The 15,934-nt window shown below is 45.7% G+C and overlaps 1 protein-coding gene across 2 annotated transcripts in view; it reads left to right on the plus strand.

Annotated features, from left to right (window-relative positions):
• The first annotated feature begins 207 nt into the window (after positions 1–207).
• The window catches only part of zgc:110045 (uncharacterized protein LOC664755 homolog), a 132,611-nt gene continuing 116,884 nt past the window's right edge, over positions 208–15,934 (plus strand). The window contains exon 1 of one of the 2 annotated variants that reach the window (XM_068051401.1): positions 208–327. In XM_068051401.1, coding sequence (XP_067907502.1) covers positions 250–327 — 78 coding nt within the window. In that variant the 5' untranslated portion in view covers positions 208–249. The remainder of the gene's footprint in view (positions 328–15,934) is intronic. The other variant, XM_068051391.1, reaches the window with a different exon arrangement.

The following is a 15,934-nucleotide window of genomic DNA, read 5'->3' on the forward strand; positions in this document are numbered from 1 at the left end:
GTTTCTTCTGAACTGTTCTCTATGCTAATTCCAATACTTCCTCAAGGCTGTAAATCACAACTATTTTTCTTCAGTCAGAGGTGCATGTAAAGTATGGAAGTTTATGACTAGCTCACTTAAATTAAAAAAATATATATAAATATTGCAGCAGCTGTAATCTTTGAAATGAGATGTTGACCACTAAAATTTCTTTCTTTCTGCAGGGTTTCAATATTTCTCTGTGAAAGCAGAGTGCCTCCAAACATCAGAATGAATAAATCAGACTCCAAAGTGACAGAAGGGGGACTGAACGTCACTCTTACGATCCGCCTACTTATGCATGGAAAGGTACAGTGGTTATCAACGACAATTAGCTACATAAGGTTGCCTTTGAGAACGCATGATATTGGTTGTTGACTTTGAAGTAATTAAGGCTGTGCTCCTAGTAAAGAGACATTGCCAAACTAAGGCTATCTATTTCAAACTGTTTGGTTCCAGTTGTTGAAAATTTGGTTAGGGAAATTTGCACTTTGTTTACTTTACCACAAGTCTAATTTTATGCATAATGTAGTGCAGTAAGTTTCTCACCAAAGTTTTCCCCGAATGGTCAAGGAGTTTATTCAGTAAATAGTTGAGCCATGAGCTTCCCTGATGTCAACTAGTGCAACAGTCGGGGCACTGCTATTGCCTCAGTGTCCTGTGTTAGGAAATCAGGAGAAAAGCAACAATGGGTTCTTGCTCCTGCTGATAGGAATTGCATTTGCTGTTTGCTAGTCCTGTGGCACTGTCCCTTTATCGATTTGAATTTTTATATATGGATACTAGTGCCTCATGTCATTAGTCTCATTTTCTTTTCTCTTTCTTCCGCTGTTATTTTTTAATATCCTCACAGGAGAAGATCTCCTTTAGAAAGCCCTTCGCACAGATGGTCTGGGTCTCTTTAACTTCATGCTGCTCTGTGATGGAGGTATTGTTACTGGTCAAGCCATGTCATTTCTTTCCCTCTCATCCCCCCAAAGTGATGTGTTCCATGACACAATATTCTCTCTAGCAACGCAGATGACAGCCGATATAATTTGCTGTCAGCTGTAAAAAGCAAGTTCAAGTGACAGGCATCTCAAGGACTTGAACCTATAACCATCTTATTTTGAAGCAGGTGGCCCACAAAGTGTTCAGAAATGCTGTTTTTGTTTTATTGCCTCTTCTCCATCAGTTACTAAATCAAAGCTGAGAAATTCACAGGGTGGGGGGTGATTGGAGAGTGCTGAGCATCAATTATTTCAATGTGAAAGCAGCAAATGTACCTTTACGCAAAGAGCAATGGATGAAAAAGAACAAGCTTTGCAGCTTCTGATAAATGGACAAAAGTAAGGTAACTGTAATACCACAGCACACAAACTAAAAAAAGCATCATTAAGTTGAAACATAGAACAACAATTGCAATATAAACAGGCAATGTCATTATCTTTAACTCGGGTTGGATTGTCTTTAATTATGGAACAACAGATTCACCTTTTTAGTGCTGTAAATCATTCTCATAAACCCATAAGATTTTCTGGAGGCAGGAATGTGGATTGGAATTTCCCAAGCAAATCTAAAAATTTGGATACTAAAGATATGCAATTTGGACAGAGTTTTCTTTGAAGAGATTCCCTTTGTACAGCCGGAGCTTCAATTTTAATGTAAATAATAATGTAACAGGTATCTCACAGCCAGACTCACTCAATACACGCAACCGATAATAATCATGGATGCCGGATGCACTGAAGCATATTGGGGTGCCTACGCACTATGTTGTTGGACAGGGAGACCTGAGGCCTCTGGCACAGCATGAGCCAATGTGGCTACAAGTACAAAGGGGCTTAGGAGACTTTGGGCAGAATTTTGTACGGCTGCTTGAAGTGGGAATGGTGACGGGGGTGTTGGTGGCGGGGTGGGGGGTCGGGCGGGTGCGGAGAATCGCGTCGGAAGCGTCTGCCTGGAAATCCGGCATTGTGACATCGGTTCCAGATTTAGTCAGCAGTGGGAAAGCACCAAAGTGGAATCAATGCCCCGAAGCAATGGGAATATAATTTAAATTGTAGAACACTTTCAATACATTAGCAACTCATTTGTCACGATTTGATGGGGGGTGGCGATTGGGATTAAGCGGACGGCGGGCAGTACTCATGTGCCTTCGGGTTCACAACTGTTGAAAGCTGGTGGCACCGTGGCGAGGCTTCAGTGCCACGATGGAGAGGCACCATGACCAGCACTGCATAGGGGACAGGGGGTTTTAGAGGCCATTTTCGGAAAGTAGTACTGTGCGCTCTGCAAGGGGAGGGGGTCGGTGTCTCAGGGACTCTGCAAGAGGTGGTCGGGGGTTCTGCAAGCAGAATTGGGGTTTCTGGGCTCTGCAAAGGTGGTTCTGTCCTGCAAAGGGAGTCTGGGTCTTGGGGGCTCTGCAAGGCACAGGGCTTGGGTTTGGGTGGCTGTACCTGGTGAACAAACTGTTGGGTGAGAAGTGTGTTTGTCAATACTGCAGAATGAGAGGGTTTGCCATCAGCAAGGGTGGGCACTGAGGGCCATCAGAGAGCGTGCCGGCAGAAGTAGCAGAACCTCAGTTGCCAGGTTAGGGTCATCTCTGCATTGACAGCACCCTTTAGGCCCACTGGTCACCTGCCATGGGTCTCAGAAACCCTGTCTTTTTGCACAGCTGCGCCACCCCATGAAGCTCCATGACGGGAGCAACAGCAGCTGGCCATGCCAAGAAGGGCCCACCTGTGCCAGAGAGTGCACTGGACTCGAATCAGCTATCTTCAAATCTCTGAGCGCATTGTCAGCGAAGACTACTCCTCTCTGGCGAGATCATCACCAACTTATGCGCCGTGCTGCAGGATGAGTTGCAACCTATGGGATTCCAAGAATCCACTGGGACCATGTGTGGGGTTCCCCCTGGCAGCATCCCACCGCTATATCTAGGAGGTGACCAGTGCCCTGTCTAAGAGGACCAATAACTATGTGATGACCGCACCGAGCCTGACAGTCAGATGGAGAAGGCCATTGCATTTGAGGGCATCACTGAATTTCCCTGGGTGCAAGTGTGATAGATTTTATGCATGTTGCCATCAAGGCTCCAGAGGACCAGCCAGCTGCCTTCGTCAACAGGAAGGCCTTTCATTCCATCAACGTTCAATGGATCTGAAAGCATTTCCAGCAGGTGTGTGCCTGCTTTCCAGGAAACAGCCACAACACCTCCAAACTTCAACAGTCGCAGGCGCCACAGCTTTTCAGGACCCCCACTCGCCTTCAGGGATGGATTCTCAGGGGCAAGGACTACCCATTGAAGACTTGGCTGCTCACCCCTGTGAGGAACCCTCACAATGCAGCGAAGGAGAGGCAAAACAATTGTCACGGCAATCAAGCAGGTTCTTGGCTGCTGAAGATGAGATTCTGCTGCTTGGATCGATCCAGTGGAGCCATGCAGTATGCCCCAGTGAGGGTCTTGTGTATCGTGGTGGTCTGCTGTGTTCTGCACAATCTAGCACTGCAGAGGGGGGAGGCCTTGCATGATGATGAGATGCCTAAGTGACACTCCTTCAACGCAGGGGAGGTTGATGAGCAAGTAACACTGGATGTTAAAGTCCTTGCACCAAAGGCCAGGCAGATTGAGTGATGTGCCAAGTAGGCAAGAGACAATCTCATAATTACCCGCTTTCAGGCACCCTGATGCCCACTCAAAGAGAAAGCAATAAAGACTGACCTCAATGTATGTCGTCTGTCGCCTCCTTTCATTTGTGCTCCATGCCTAGCGCCCAGCTGAACCACCTGCTAGTGTGCATGGGAGATCATATTTAAATGAGGGCTGTGCCTACATTGGTAATCTGCTATGGGGTAAGGGTGAAGTCAACAGCTCACAATTAATGCATGATAGACTAATCACTTTTACACATTGAACCTTAATGGCATGAACAAAAGAATTTTATATTGTTATGGCTGAGGTGGGAGGAGTGCACTATTTATTCAGTCCCACTTCTCCACAGGTCACAGCACTTCAATAAATTTTTCCACTTATCGAAACAGCCAATTAGATCCTCTATTTGTCCCCAGAATAAAGCACACCAACCAGCTTTCTTTAAAAAACAGCAAAATTATCCGTTTATTATAAAACCAAGTCTTAACCGATAATGAAGCAAATATATACGCGAATTGAGATATTAAAGCCCCGTATTTTTATTGTAGCCCTCACGCACAACACACAGACATCCAAAAACCGGTTAACCAGGAAAACAAAGGGATTTTTGTTTGCAGCTGTTACCAAGAAATAGAAGGAATAAAACAAAACATACTGAATATGGAAGTCCTTTGTTTTGGCGAGGTGTCCCAAAGTCGAATAGGGCTGCCGCTAGGAATCTTTCCTGGCGATATTGATGAACAGTCTGTTTTGGTAGGTGTTTAAAGAAATTCAACTACAGAAGGCTTTACATAGGTCTTCCATCAAGCCTGCAGCAACAAAGGTGTCGGTTCTCACACATTTGATGAAAAGTCCTTTTTAAAGATGCAAGGTTTCTGAAAACATTCAGGAGTTCTTAAAAATACAGGAGGCAACAGTACAACTTCATACAATCTTTTGCTTTTCAAGAGCAAGGATTCTTCAAAGAGAGGTAACGGTGGCCTGGTTTTTGTTCTGATTTCCTGGCAGTTTCATGTGCAGATTCTAACTACCTCTTTTCGACCAAACCGACTGGCTTTTAACAGTTCAAATTGAAACTAAACCTTTTTTCCAAGCAAGTCCCATGGTAATCATAAATTCTGTCTTGTCACAACTCAAAATAGCTCTTAAGTCAAACCCTCTGTGGTGTTTACTTGAAATCACAGGTTTTCCAGTACTTGTTTACTGGTCAACTCTTTTTCACCTTCCTGTTAAAAAACACCCAAAGTTCAGCAATCTCCAGATGATTCAATGTCCATGAAATTCTTTTTACTTATTAAAATATAGATTCCAAGTTTTAACAAAAATATCTCAAAACTCTCGTAACAATATAAGGAACCATTTGTCAGATATTAAACACCCATGAACACCCAAGTGTCTCTAGGTGGTTTTCTTTATACATTTGTGAGTGCTTCTATGAGGTGTGAACCCAGCTGGGCTGCTGATCAGGCTGCCCCTTGGCCTGTGATAACTTTGGCGGCCATATTCTGGCTGCCTGAGGCCTGGAAGGTCTTGGCTGCCTGAGGGTTTCCTTCACTGGTGCACGACTCTCCTCAGGCATCATGGCTGCTGGAGCTGGTCTCACTGGCTGAGGGGCTGAGGAGCTGCTGTCCACACTTGAAGCACCCTGAGGAAAGCACCCTGAGGAGGCCAGCCTCTCCTCCTCCCTTTCAATGCTCACTTGTACGTCCCTGTTCACTAGAGAAGGATGAGGATTTGGAGAAGATTCCAGTTTATTGAGTTATTGGAATGACCAATTTATTGGAGTTCTTTGAAGAAGTAACAAGTGCTGTGGATAATGGGGAACTGGTGGATGTACTGTACTTAGATTTCCAGAAGGCATTTGATAAAGTGGCACATCAAAGGTTATTGCAGAAAATAAAAGCTCATGGTAGGGAGTAACATTTTTGCATGGATAGAAGATTGACTAGCTAACAGGAAACAGCGAGCAAGCATAAATGGGTCATTTTCTGGTTGGCAAGATGTAACGAGTGATGTGCCACAGGGTTCAGTGCTGGGGCCTCACCTTTTTACAATTTATATAAATGACTTGGATGAAGGGACTGAAGGTATGGTTGCTAAATTTGCTGATGACGCAAAGATAGATAGGGAAGTAAGTTGTGAAGAGGACATAAGGAAGTTACAAAGGGACATAGATAGGTAAAGTGAGAAAGACCTGGCAAATGGAATATAATGTGGGACAATGTGAAGTTGTCCATTTTGGCAGGATGAATTAAAAAAACATATTACCAAATAGTGAGAGATTGCAGAGCTCTGTGCTGCAGAGGGATCTGGGTATCCTAGTACATGAATTGCAAAAGGTTAGTGTGCAGGTACAGCAGATAATTAGGAAAGTTTATAGAATGTTATCATTTATTGCGATGGGAATTGAATACAAAATTAGGGAGGTTATGCTTCATCTATACAGGGCATTGGTGAGACCACATCTGGAGTACTGTGTACAGTATTGGTGTCCTTATTTAAGGAAGGATGTAAATGCATTGGAAGCAGTTCAGAGAAGGTTTATAGACTAATACCTGGAATGGGCGGGTTGTTTTATGAGGCAAGGTTGGACAGGTTAAGCTTGTATCTGCTGGAATTTAGAAGAGTAAGAGGTGATTTGATTGAAACATAAAATATCCTGAGGAGTCTTGACAGGATGGATGTGGAAATGGATGTTTCCTCTTGTGGAAGAATCTAGAACTAGGGTGTCACTGTTCAAAAATAAGGGGTCGCCTATTTAAGACAGAGATGAGGAGCCGTCATACCTGAGAGAACACACACATGTGAGTTAGGCTGCTCAGATCTCGTCATGCCAACCATTCGTGATGTCGGTCTCCAGAAGTGATCTCTATGCCAATTGAAGGCTCTTGCGCAGAGACTGCCCTGTGTCTCAGCCAATTCCAATGCCTCTTCATCGGCTGTGCTGAGAGGCCAACGATCTGGTATGCCTCTGCCTGTTTGGGCTGTCTCCCTCCTGTTGTGGGCCTTCTTGTCATGCAAGAGGAAAGATGGAGAGAGTCATACTTCACAGAGAGCTCAACATGACCATTCTGCTAGTGTCAGCCCCTCGTCCCCTACAGGGCTTTCAGATATAGCTCATGTTGCCGCCTACTCTCAGTGGAGTTAATGGGGGTGAGCTGTGAAAGAAGGTGGCCTGTGGCCGAAATGCAGCTATGCAGCTAGGGCGGCACAGTGGCGCAGTGGTTAGCACCGCAGCCTCACAGCTCCAGGGACCCGGGTTCGATTCCGGGTACTGCCTGTGTGGAGTTTGCAAGTTCTCCCTGTGTCTGCGTGGGTTTTCTCCGGGTGCTCCGGTTTCCTCACACAAGCCAAAAAGACTTGCAGGTTGATAGGTAAATTGGCCATTATAAATTGTCACTAGTATAGGTAGGTGGTAGGGAAATATAGGGACAGGTGGGGATGTTTGGTAGGAATATGGGATTAGTGTAGGATTAGTATAAATGGGTGGTTGATGTTTGGCACAGACTCGGTGGGCCGAAGGGCCTGTTTCAGTGCTGTATCTCTAATCTAAAAAAATCTCTCAGGGTGAGGTGATGCCCAATCCCCTCTGCCATCGCCGTTGTAGTGCCACCCTCGCATGCCCTGCTTCCTCCTGCATAGCCACTTGCAATCACTAAAAAAGAGAGATGTGGAGGACTGACTTTGCCAGAATGGAGCAGGTCGCTGATACTCTTGCAGCACTGTACCCGGTTCCAGAGGGGGTGACCCCCTGGCTGCTAACCTCCTCAGTTATCTCCATCCAAGCTTGCTTGATCAGGCGGGAGGACCTCTTCTTGCCATCGCTGGGGAAGACAACCTCCCGCCTTTGCCTTGTAGCCTGGAGGAGAATCTGGAGGGAGGCATCACTAAAGCATGGGGCCACCCTGTGTCGTGGCTCAGCCATCCTGTGGGGTCCATCTCAGGGGATTCGGTGCGGGGGTGGGGGGGGGCGGCTGGTGTTCAGAATCAATGCAGAACAGGTCACAGTTCTGAGTAGCTAGCGGAAAGTGTTTGCAAGGAAGCAATGCAAGCAAGGCTGGCAGGGCTTTAAATATTGTGTCAGCACTTGCTCCAAAGTCATCTGATGCCATATTCGATGACTCGCTTCCCAGCCCTGCTGCATGATTGGGGGCCCAGCAGACAGACAGCATCCCTTCGCAGGCTTTCGATGACTGGCATTCCAGTCCTGTAAATCCTGGTGCATCAGAAGCAATGCATCCACAGGGCCATTTAGGACTGAGATGAGGAAAGATTTCTTCACCCAGAGAGGGGTGAACCTGTGGAATTCTCTACCACGGAAAGCAGTTGAGGCCAAATCATTAAATATATTCAAGAAAGAGTTAGATATAGTTCTTCGGGCTAAAGGGATCAAGGGATATGAGGAGAAAGCTGGAACAGGGTACTGAGTTTGGATGATCAGCCATGATCGTATTGAATGGCGGAGCAGGCTCGAATGGCCTATTCCTGCTCCTAGTTTTTTCTATGTTTCTATGAAGTGGGAACCAAGAAATGAGAAAAGGCAAGTGAGTTGTAGATTGCATTCTTATTTTGGAGTCTCTCCTGACAATGCAGAACGATTGCGGACGCCATCAGTGCATTCGAGCATTTGCCAGCTTGCCAGAATGAACGCGCGCATGAGCGCGCTGGTGTCACCATGCAATGACATCAGACATAATGGCCGCATTCGCATCCTCCAGTCCCCCAACAGTATCCCGGCCCCTCCCGCCATCCCTGCCTCAATTGTCACTTCCGGTTTCCTGCTCCTGACTACCCGCAGCGACACTCGCTCTTCGCCTCACTGCTTCCTCCCTTCGGCTGCTCACTCCCCGTCGTACTGCCAGAGGTCGTTCACTCCCTGCTTCGCCCTGTCACCCCTTGGCTGCTCGCCCGCCGCATCCCCCCCACCTCGGCCACTCTCTGCCTGCCTCGCTGTCATCCACCCGGCCGCTCACTTCCCGCCACAAGAAGAGATTATAAGAACTGTTGTTGGAGAGGTGAAGCCTCTGCCTATGCTGAGCTTTTCCAATGCTACTCAGTCTTCGGTATGCTGTCGGAGGGGGTGGAATGCAATGCACCCCATTATTGAACACATTACACTCTCATAACCATCTCCACCGTGGATCCCAATTTCCCCATGCCTGACATCCTCATGGTTCATAATCCTGACGATTTCCATGGCTCACTCCTCCATGGCGGTGACAATGTGAAGGTAGGGAACCCATCCTCCTGTCTGGGTCCTCTTACAGGCAGTATGAGCCCATTTTTCTACAAGGACAAATGAGAGTGAGATAGGCACTCCTTTTCATTAGAAGCTGCATGTTTCATTGCTGGCAGGTCCTCAGCAGCAGTATGGCTCTGTGCTGTTCTGAGGGGTCAGTAAATGCCGTGGGCACGCACTCCTCCCGTGTTCAGGAGTAGCATTCACCCTCAGGCTCCACAGCTGGTGTGCCTGCTGGAGGTTGAATACCCAGAGGCCTATCCTGAGGGGTTGGGTGTTGCACTCACCTTGCCAGGATTTATCAGGTCATTGAACCTCTTCTTACATTGAACCCAGTTTCTGCACATCAAACTCCTCCTGCTGACTGTGTCAGCTATCTCCATCCCGGCCTGCTTAGTCTGGGCCTCCTCCTGCCACACTCTGGGTAGAGGACCTCTCTCGTCTGCCTTATGGCCTTGAGGAGGACCTCCAGGTCTGCATCCGTAAATTGAGGGGCTGTTCTGGCCTGGATTCCAGACCTCTGAGATATCTTCCAAACTGAAGGTAAAGCAATGAAATGGCAGCTACAGTAATGGCTGCCGTGGTCTGTTTAAATCAGAACAGTATTTGAACAGTCCTGCCTCCAATCCTGCCCCTGCAACGACTAATTTGCTAATTGAGGGGGAGTCCACATCAAAATCAGGGCCGGTGACTGTTTCCCCCTGCCAGGGATGAGTTCAGGACCCAGAAACAGTCCCGACTTCTCTTTCCCACCCCCAGAAGGAAAATCCAGCCCTATATAGCACTAAAAATAGGTTAGATAAATGATTGAAGGAAAGGGAAATAAAGGAATATGGGAACAGGACCAGCACAAGGAATTACGACTACTGCTCGTGCGAGGATAAATGCCAACACGGGCTGGTTGAGCCAAAAGGTCTGATCCTGTGTTGTAGTTTGTACTTAATTCTATGCAATGCATTTAGGTTTTCCAGCTGCCGTGATGTCTTGAGTTAAATCTATTCACATGTTATATCGACTTACTGTACAATGTCCCAACCAAATGAAGAGACTTGAAGAGACTCAGTCTGTGGGTAAATTTTGGGAAGCTTAATGCATTTCAGGGCATTGTGACCCATGTTACACATATTGGATTGTGCATTCTTGTATTTGCTACATCTGTTAGACTAGAGACTCTATTGTTGCCTCACCTCTTGAATTATGTTTTGTTAGAGTTGGATCTGCTTAATTGGAGTGAAATTTATCCGTTTCAACCTTCAATTTGCACCAAATTTACAACCAAAATAAAAGAGTTATTGTGCAGAACAATAAAAGCAGTGGTCAGATTTAGAATTCTTGCTTGCATAATAATTTCTTTTATCAGTTCAGTGATTGTGTACTTGTATCACTTATTCTGCAGAAAATAAAACATTTAATAGCATTGGCAGGCTTCTCACCACTTTCTTTCCTGAGCAACAGTGCAGCTCTCCTGAAAATATTGTTAGTTTTTTTTTGCTGTATTTGGACCAAAACATTTTCACCGTATGTGGTTTAGAATGGAAGAACCTTGTGTGTCTGGTTCATAGCATGTTTTAATTATGTCTACAACTCATATCTCATGGAATCTGATAAAGAACAAAAATATTTGGAGCACATAAATGGCAATTTAAAAATAAATCTCCTTTGATCTCTGTCTGCCAATTCCCACACAAGAGTTGCATATCTTACTCATATTATCTGGGCATATTGTTGCGAGAAGGGCAGGAAAATCAGAGTTTGAGTCACCAAGGTCATCTTCAGGCCATCAGTGGAGATTTGTGACCAGGTCAACTTCTTCTCCTGCTTGAGCAAAGAGACTGGGAGAGGGGAGGAAATAGCAAAAAACATGCAGACTAACCTTTTTTTTAAACCCTGTTTCTCTCCTCCACCAAGCATTGGTGCATTACAGAAGAGAGGATAAAGCATTAAAGGCTAAAATGTTGATGTCCCCTCAACAGGCACAGGGATCATGAAACATGATTGACCTGTGCTTATTGAAAGTAATATAAGCAACCGGCAAACTTTGTGCTGCCTGCTCATTTCCATGATAGTGCCATCCAGCCCAGTATAAAACAAGCTGCTGAGTGGTTGCATGCTCAGCAGGGGCCTCATGTTCATGTGAGGCTAGTGTCAGTTAAGGCTAGCCTGGACTTCTTAAAGCCAGCCTGCATCTCTTAAAAGGGAGCAGCTCATTAAACTGGCTGGAAAACACTTTAGGAGCAGGAACAAAATTGAGTAATAGCTCAGCGGAGGGGTCCAAGGTTCTCCGATGTAGTGCTTCGAGGCCTTAGTGCAGGAGGTTGAAAGGAGGAGAAGGCCAGGAGGCCATGCAAGCCCAGCTTGGTGCCATGCAGGCTCAGTATGCTGCGTCATGGCTGTGGATACCAGTGCTCAAAGGGGTTTGCAGGATCTCACAGCAGTCTAACAATCTGTCCTCCCAACAGATTACTAGGGCTAAGGAGCCGCCCGGTGGGAGTGCTAGTGGTTTTGTGGTGCACGAATATGCTGTCCAATCTCAGGATAACAGTATTCCTCCTTCCATCATCCCCATTCAGCCAGTGCATCTGCTGTTGCCTGTCAGCCGTTAAGCCCAGACTGCTGCTGCTCATGCTTGGGTGGTACAGTCCGAAGCTGGGCCCTCAAGGCCCTGAGCTGCTCTAGGGTGTCCTGCAAGTCCATCTGCAGTTTTCCCCATTGGATGTCAACAGACTTGCAGCAGTCATGCTGCAGCCACCGGAGTGTGTACAGTATAGGAGAAATAGGCCAGGTAAAGACAGCCATAAGACAGGCACTAAGGGAATGCACAGGGTGAGCAGTTGACTATTGTACGGATTATTGGACCCATCCTCCCTCCCCCTCCATTCCTGATCCCTTCCTCCTCCTCCTTCTCCTGAGGTTGTTGGATAAAATTGGAACGTATGGTTATTTTGCGGTGTCCATTATTTCAGGATTATGGCCTAGAGGATGACGTGATGGTCCATAACAGAGAGGGATGGTAAAGTGTTTAACAATGGGGATCTGGGGATTTAGTCAAGGGAACTGGAGTCTGAGGAAATGCTCACGGACAACCCATCTGGACCATTGATATGCCGGATACCTCCTCCCTTCTTTCTCCCTTCCTCCTCGCTTCCTCCTCCTCCTGCTCCACCTCCTCCTCCTTCTGAGGTAGTCGGTAGCCCTCAAAATGGCTAGGTTGTGGAGAATACAGCAAGCCACCACAAATTGGGAGGCATGCTCCATCGAGACTGGAAGGCTCCTCCTGAGTGGTCTGCATAGAAGAACCATTGCTTCAAGACACTATTGGTCTGCTCCACGACGTTCCTTCTCACAACATTAATTGTAGGAGTGCTGTCCATGTGTGGTTGGGTTGCAGAAGGGAGTCATTAGCCATGTGCATGATGTGTTAATTGCATAGTACAAAGAACAAAGAACAGTACAGCACAGGAACAGGCCATTCGGCCCTCCAAGCCTGCGCTGATCTTGATGCCTGTCTAAACTAAAAACCTTCTGCACTTCCGGGGACCGTATCCCTCTATTGCCATCCTATTCATGTATTTGTCAAGATGCCTCTTAAACGTCGCTATCGTACCTGCTTCCACCACCTCCCCCGGCAGCAAGTTCCAGGCACTCACCACCCTCTGTGTAAAGAACTTGCCTCGCACATCCCCTCTAAACTTTGCCCCTCGCACCTTAAACCTATGACCCCTAGTAACTGACTCTTCCACCCTGGGAAAAAGCTACTGACTATCCACTCTGTCCATGCCGCTCATAGCTTTGTAAACCTCTATCAGGTCGCCCCTCCACCTCTGTCATTCCAGTGAAAACAATCCGAGTTTATCCAACCTCTCCTCATAGCTAATGCCCTGCAGACCAGGCAACATCCTAGTAAACCTCTTCTGTACCCTCTCCAAAGCCTCCACATCCTTCTGGTAGTTTGGCGACCAGAATTGCATGCAATATTCTAAGTGTGGCCTAACTAAAGTTCTGTACAGCTGCAACATGACTTGCCACTTTTTACACTCTATGCCCCGACCGATGAAGGCAAGCATGCGTATGCCTTCTTGACTACCTTATCCACCTGCGTTGCCACTTTCAGTGACCTGTGTCCGACTGTAGCTTTAAGAAACTTTATTGCAGTACTTAATTTTTACATCTTCAGAAAACTTAACAATGAACTGAACTAAACTGCACTAACCTAAAACTAAAAGCAACACATACACTGAACTAACCCACCTTTCACGCCAAAAATCAAGCCTTATTATAGTTATTCATGCAAATCAGTAACACCTACTCTTTGTTCCCAATTGGTCTACAAACTTCTGCAGTTTCCTGGTGTGGGGCCTGATTAGGGTACTGCCTTGTCAATTTGTTTTAACTTCTTACTCCAGTTTCCCATCCCCTTATCTCCTTGTGAACCGTTAGGCTGATTGTGGTACAATAGGCTACTATTAAGCAGTCTGCAGCTGTCCCGTTAGTTTCTGCTTGTTAGTCTGTTTCTGCTGAGTCTATAATTAATTGATTAGCTGTCCTTAAATGTCCCCATTATTCTGTCCCCATAGTCCCCCCTTTGATTCTTCAAAAACTTTTAAGAATCATTCCCTTGATCCCATCTAGGTGCCTTTAATGGTCTCTCCTTGTCTCGAAACAGCCTTCAACACCCAGAGGGGTCGCACTCAATACGTTGCCTGCTTGTGCCACAAGAGGGGCCCGCGGGAGCTCTGTAAAGGCATAAGTTTTGCAGGGGCTTCAATTACTTGTTTACAACAGCATCTAATAGGCAAAAACATAAAAGGTAGTACACTTGTACAATTACAATTTCATTTAAGCATCACTATTACATAATCGATTGTACAAACATAATACAATTTCATTCTTAAAGTACATTGATCATTCATTAATTCATTTTAAGTATATATGAAAAGGTTATACAATTACCCTTTTATGGCATAACTAATTGTCTCTACTTTTATAGAGCAAGTTCGAACACTAATTGCTTTTCGGGTAGCTGTCCAACCTGTATTCATACATTCTCCTACATCGCCTAATTAATTTTTTAAGTTGCCAAATTAAGTAGGTCACATATAACACCATGATACCCAAAACCACTATCAGGACATGGGAGATAATTCTAAACCAGGGGTGTATCTGCACGTTTGACCCCCAGTTCCATAAGTCCTCCTGCCAGGTAGAATCATTTATCTCGTCAATCTCATCTTGTAGCATCTTCGACTGTTGTTCCAGATTGTAGTACACTACAGCAATGACTTCTAGCTGCTGTCTCTCTTTACCCAAGCGTGTGGGCAATGGCTGAATAGTATATTCATATTCCCGGAGGTAATTTGTCAAATCCTCCTTAATACTTTCTTTCACAGTTATCGTTTCTGTCTTTTGTTTATGTATCTCTACCAACTACATCTTCCCTATTCAGGTTGGTATTTGTGGGTTGAACCAAAATGTACTGTTGCTCACCTGACAAGTCCGGTTATTCCTTTGCTGTGGTGGTTAAGCAATATTTCCCCTTTCCCATATCGGCCACATGGGTTATTCCTGACAATGCTTTCCTAGTCTCCATGGTGTGATTTACAGTGGCATTAAATCCACATTTTGATTCTGCCGTTTTATATAGTATGAGGACATATGACCACCTGGTTTTCCAGACTACACTCAGACAATGTTGTTCCAATTACCTCTTTTCCAAGTTCCCAATTGGTCTACAAACTTCTGCAGTTTCTTGGTGTCAGGGCCTGATTGGGGTACTGCCTTGTCAATTTATTTTAACTTCTTACTCCAGTTTCCCATCCCCTTATCTCCTTGTGAACCGTTAGGCTGATTGTTGTACAACAGGCTACTATTAAGCAGTCTGCAGCTGTCCCGTTAGTTTCTGCTTGTTAGTCTGTTTCTGCTGAGTCTATTATTAATTGATTAGCTGTCCTTAAATGTCCCCATTATTCTGTCCCCACATAAAATTCTGTACAGCTGCAGCATGACTTTCCAATTTTTACACTCTATGCCCCGACCAATGAAGGCAAGCATGCCGTATGCCTTCTTGACTACCTTATCCATCTGCGTTGCCACTTTCAGTGACCTGTGGACGTGTACGCCCAGATCTCTCTGCCTATCAATACTCCTAAGGGTTCTGCCATTTACTGTATACTTCCCAACGGTATTAGATCTTCCAAAATGCATCACCTCACATTTGTCCGGATTAAACTCCGTCTGCCATTTCTCTGCCCAAGTCTCCAACCGATCTATATCCTGCTGTATCCTGTGACAATCCTCATCACTATCCATAACTCCATCAACCTTTGTGTCATCCGCAAACTTACTAATCAGACCAGCTACATTTACCTCCAAATCATTTATATATACTACAAACAGCAAAGGTCCCAGCACTGATCGCTACGGAACACCACTAGTCACAGCCCTCCATTCAGAAAAGCACCCTTCCACTGCTACCCTCTGTCTTCTATGACCGAGCCAGTTCTGTATCCATATTGCCAGCTCCCCTCTGATCCCATGTGACTTCACCTTTTGGACCAGTCTGCCATGAGGGACCTTGTCAAAGGCTTTACTGTAGTCCACATAGACAGCATCCACTGCCTTTCCTTCATCAATCATCTTCATCACTTCCTCAAAAAACTCAATCAAGTTAGTGAGACACGACCTCCCCTTCACAGGGGAGTTGAGTATTTACTTGCATTCAGGTTGAGGGCATTAACTGGGGATTCACTTATGCTCCCATGTGTAGGAGCAGACTGAAAGTGTGGTTGTTGGGTTTTGGGGGTGTATGTTTATACTGGGTATCTCTGTAAATAAAAGCTTGTAAAGTGTGTAGAGATTAGCCTCCAGTTCTATCCTTCACTGCCTGGCATTCTGGAATAGAACATGGTAGGAGAGGATATTTGCCTAAAGGTGAAGGTTGGAAACTAAGGAATGATTTTTCAGACATAAAACTAAAATCTTAGTGGCCATTGTGGAAAATGGCAGAAAGCAAGTTTATGTTGTCAGGGAATGATTACCCTCCAATG

Source organism: Heterodontus francisci, chromosome 2, assembly GCF_036365525.1.
Source record: "Heterodontus francisci isolate sHetFra1 chromosome 2, sHetFra1.hap1, whole genome shotgun sequence".
NCBI classification, from domain to species: Eukaryota; Metazoa; Chordata; class Chondrichthyes; order Heterodontiformes; family Heterodontidae; genus Heterodontus; species Heterodontus francisci.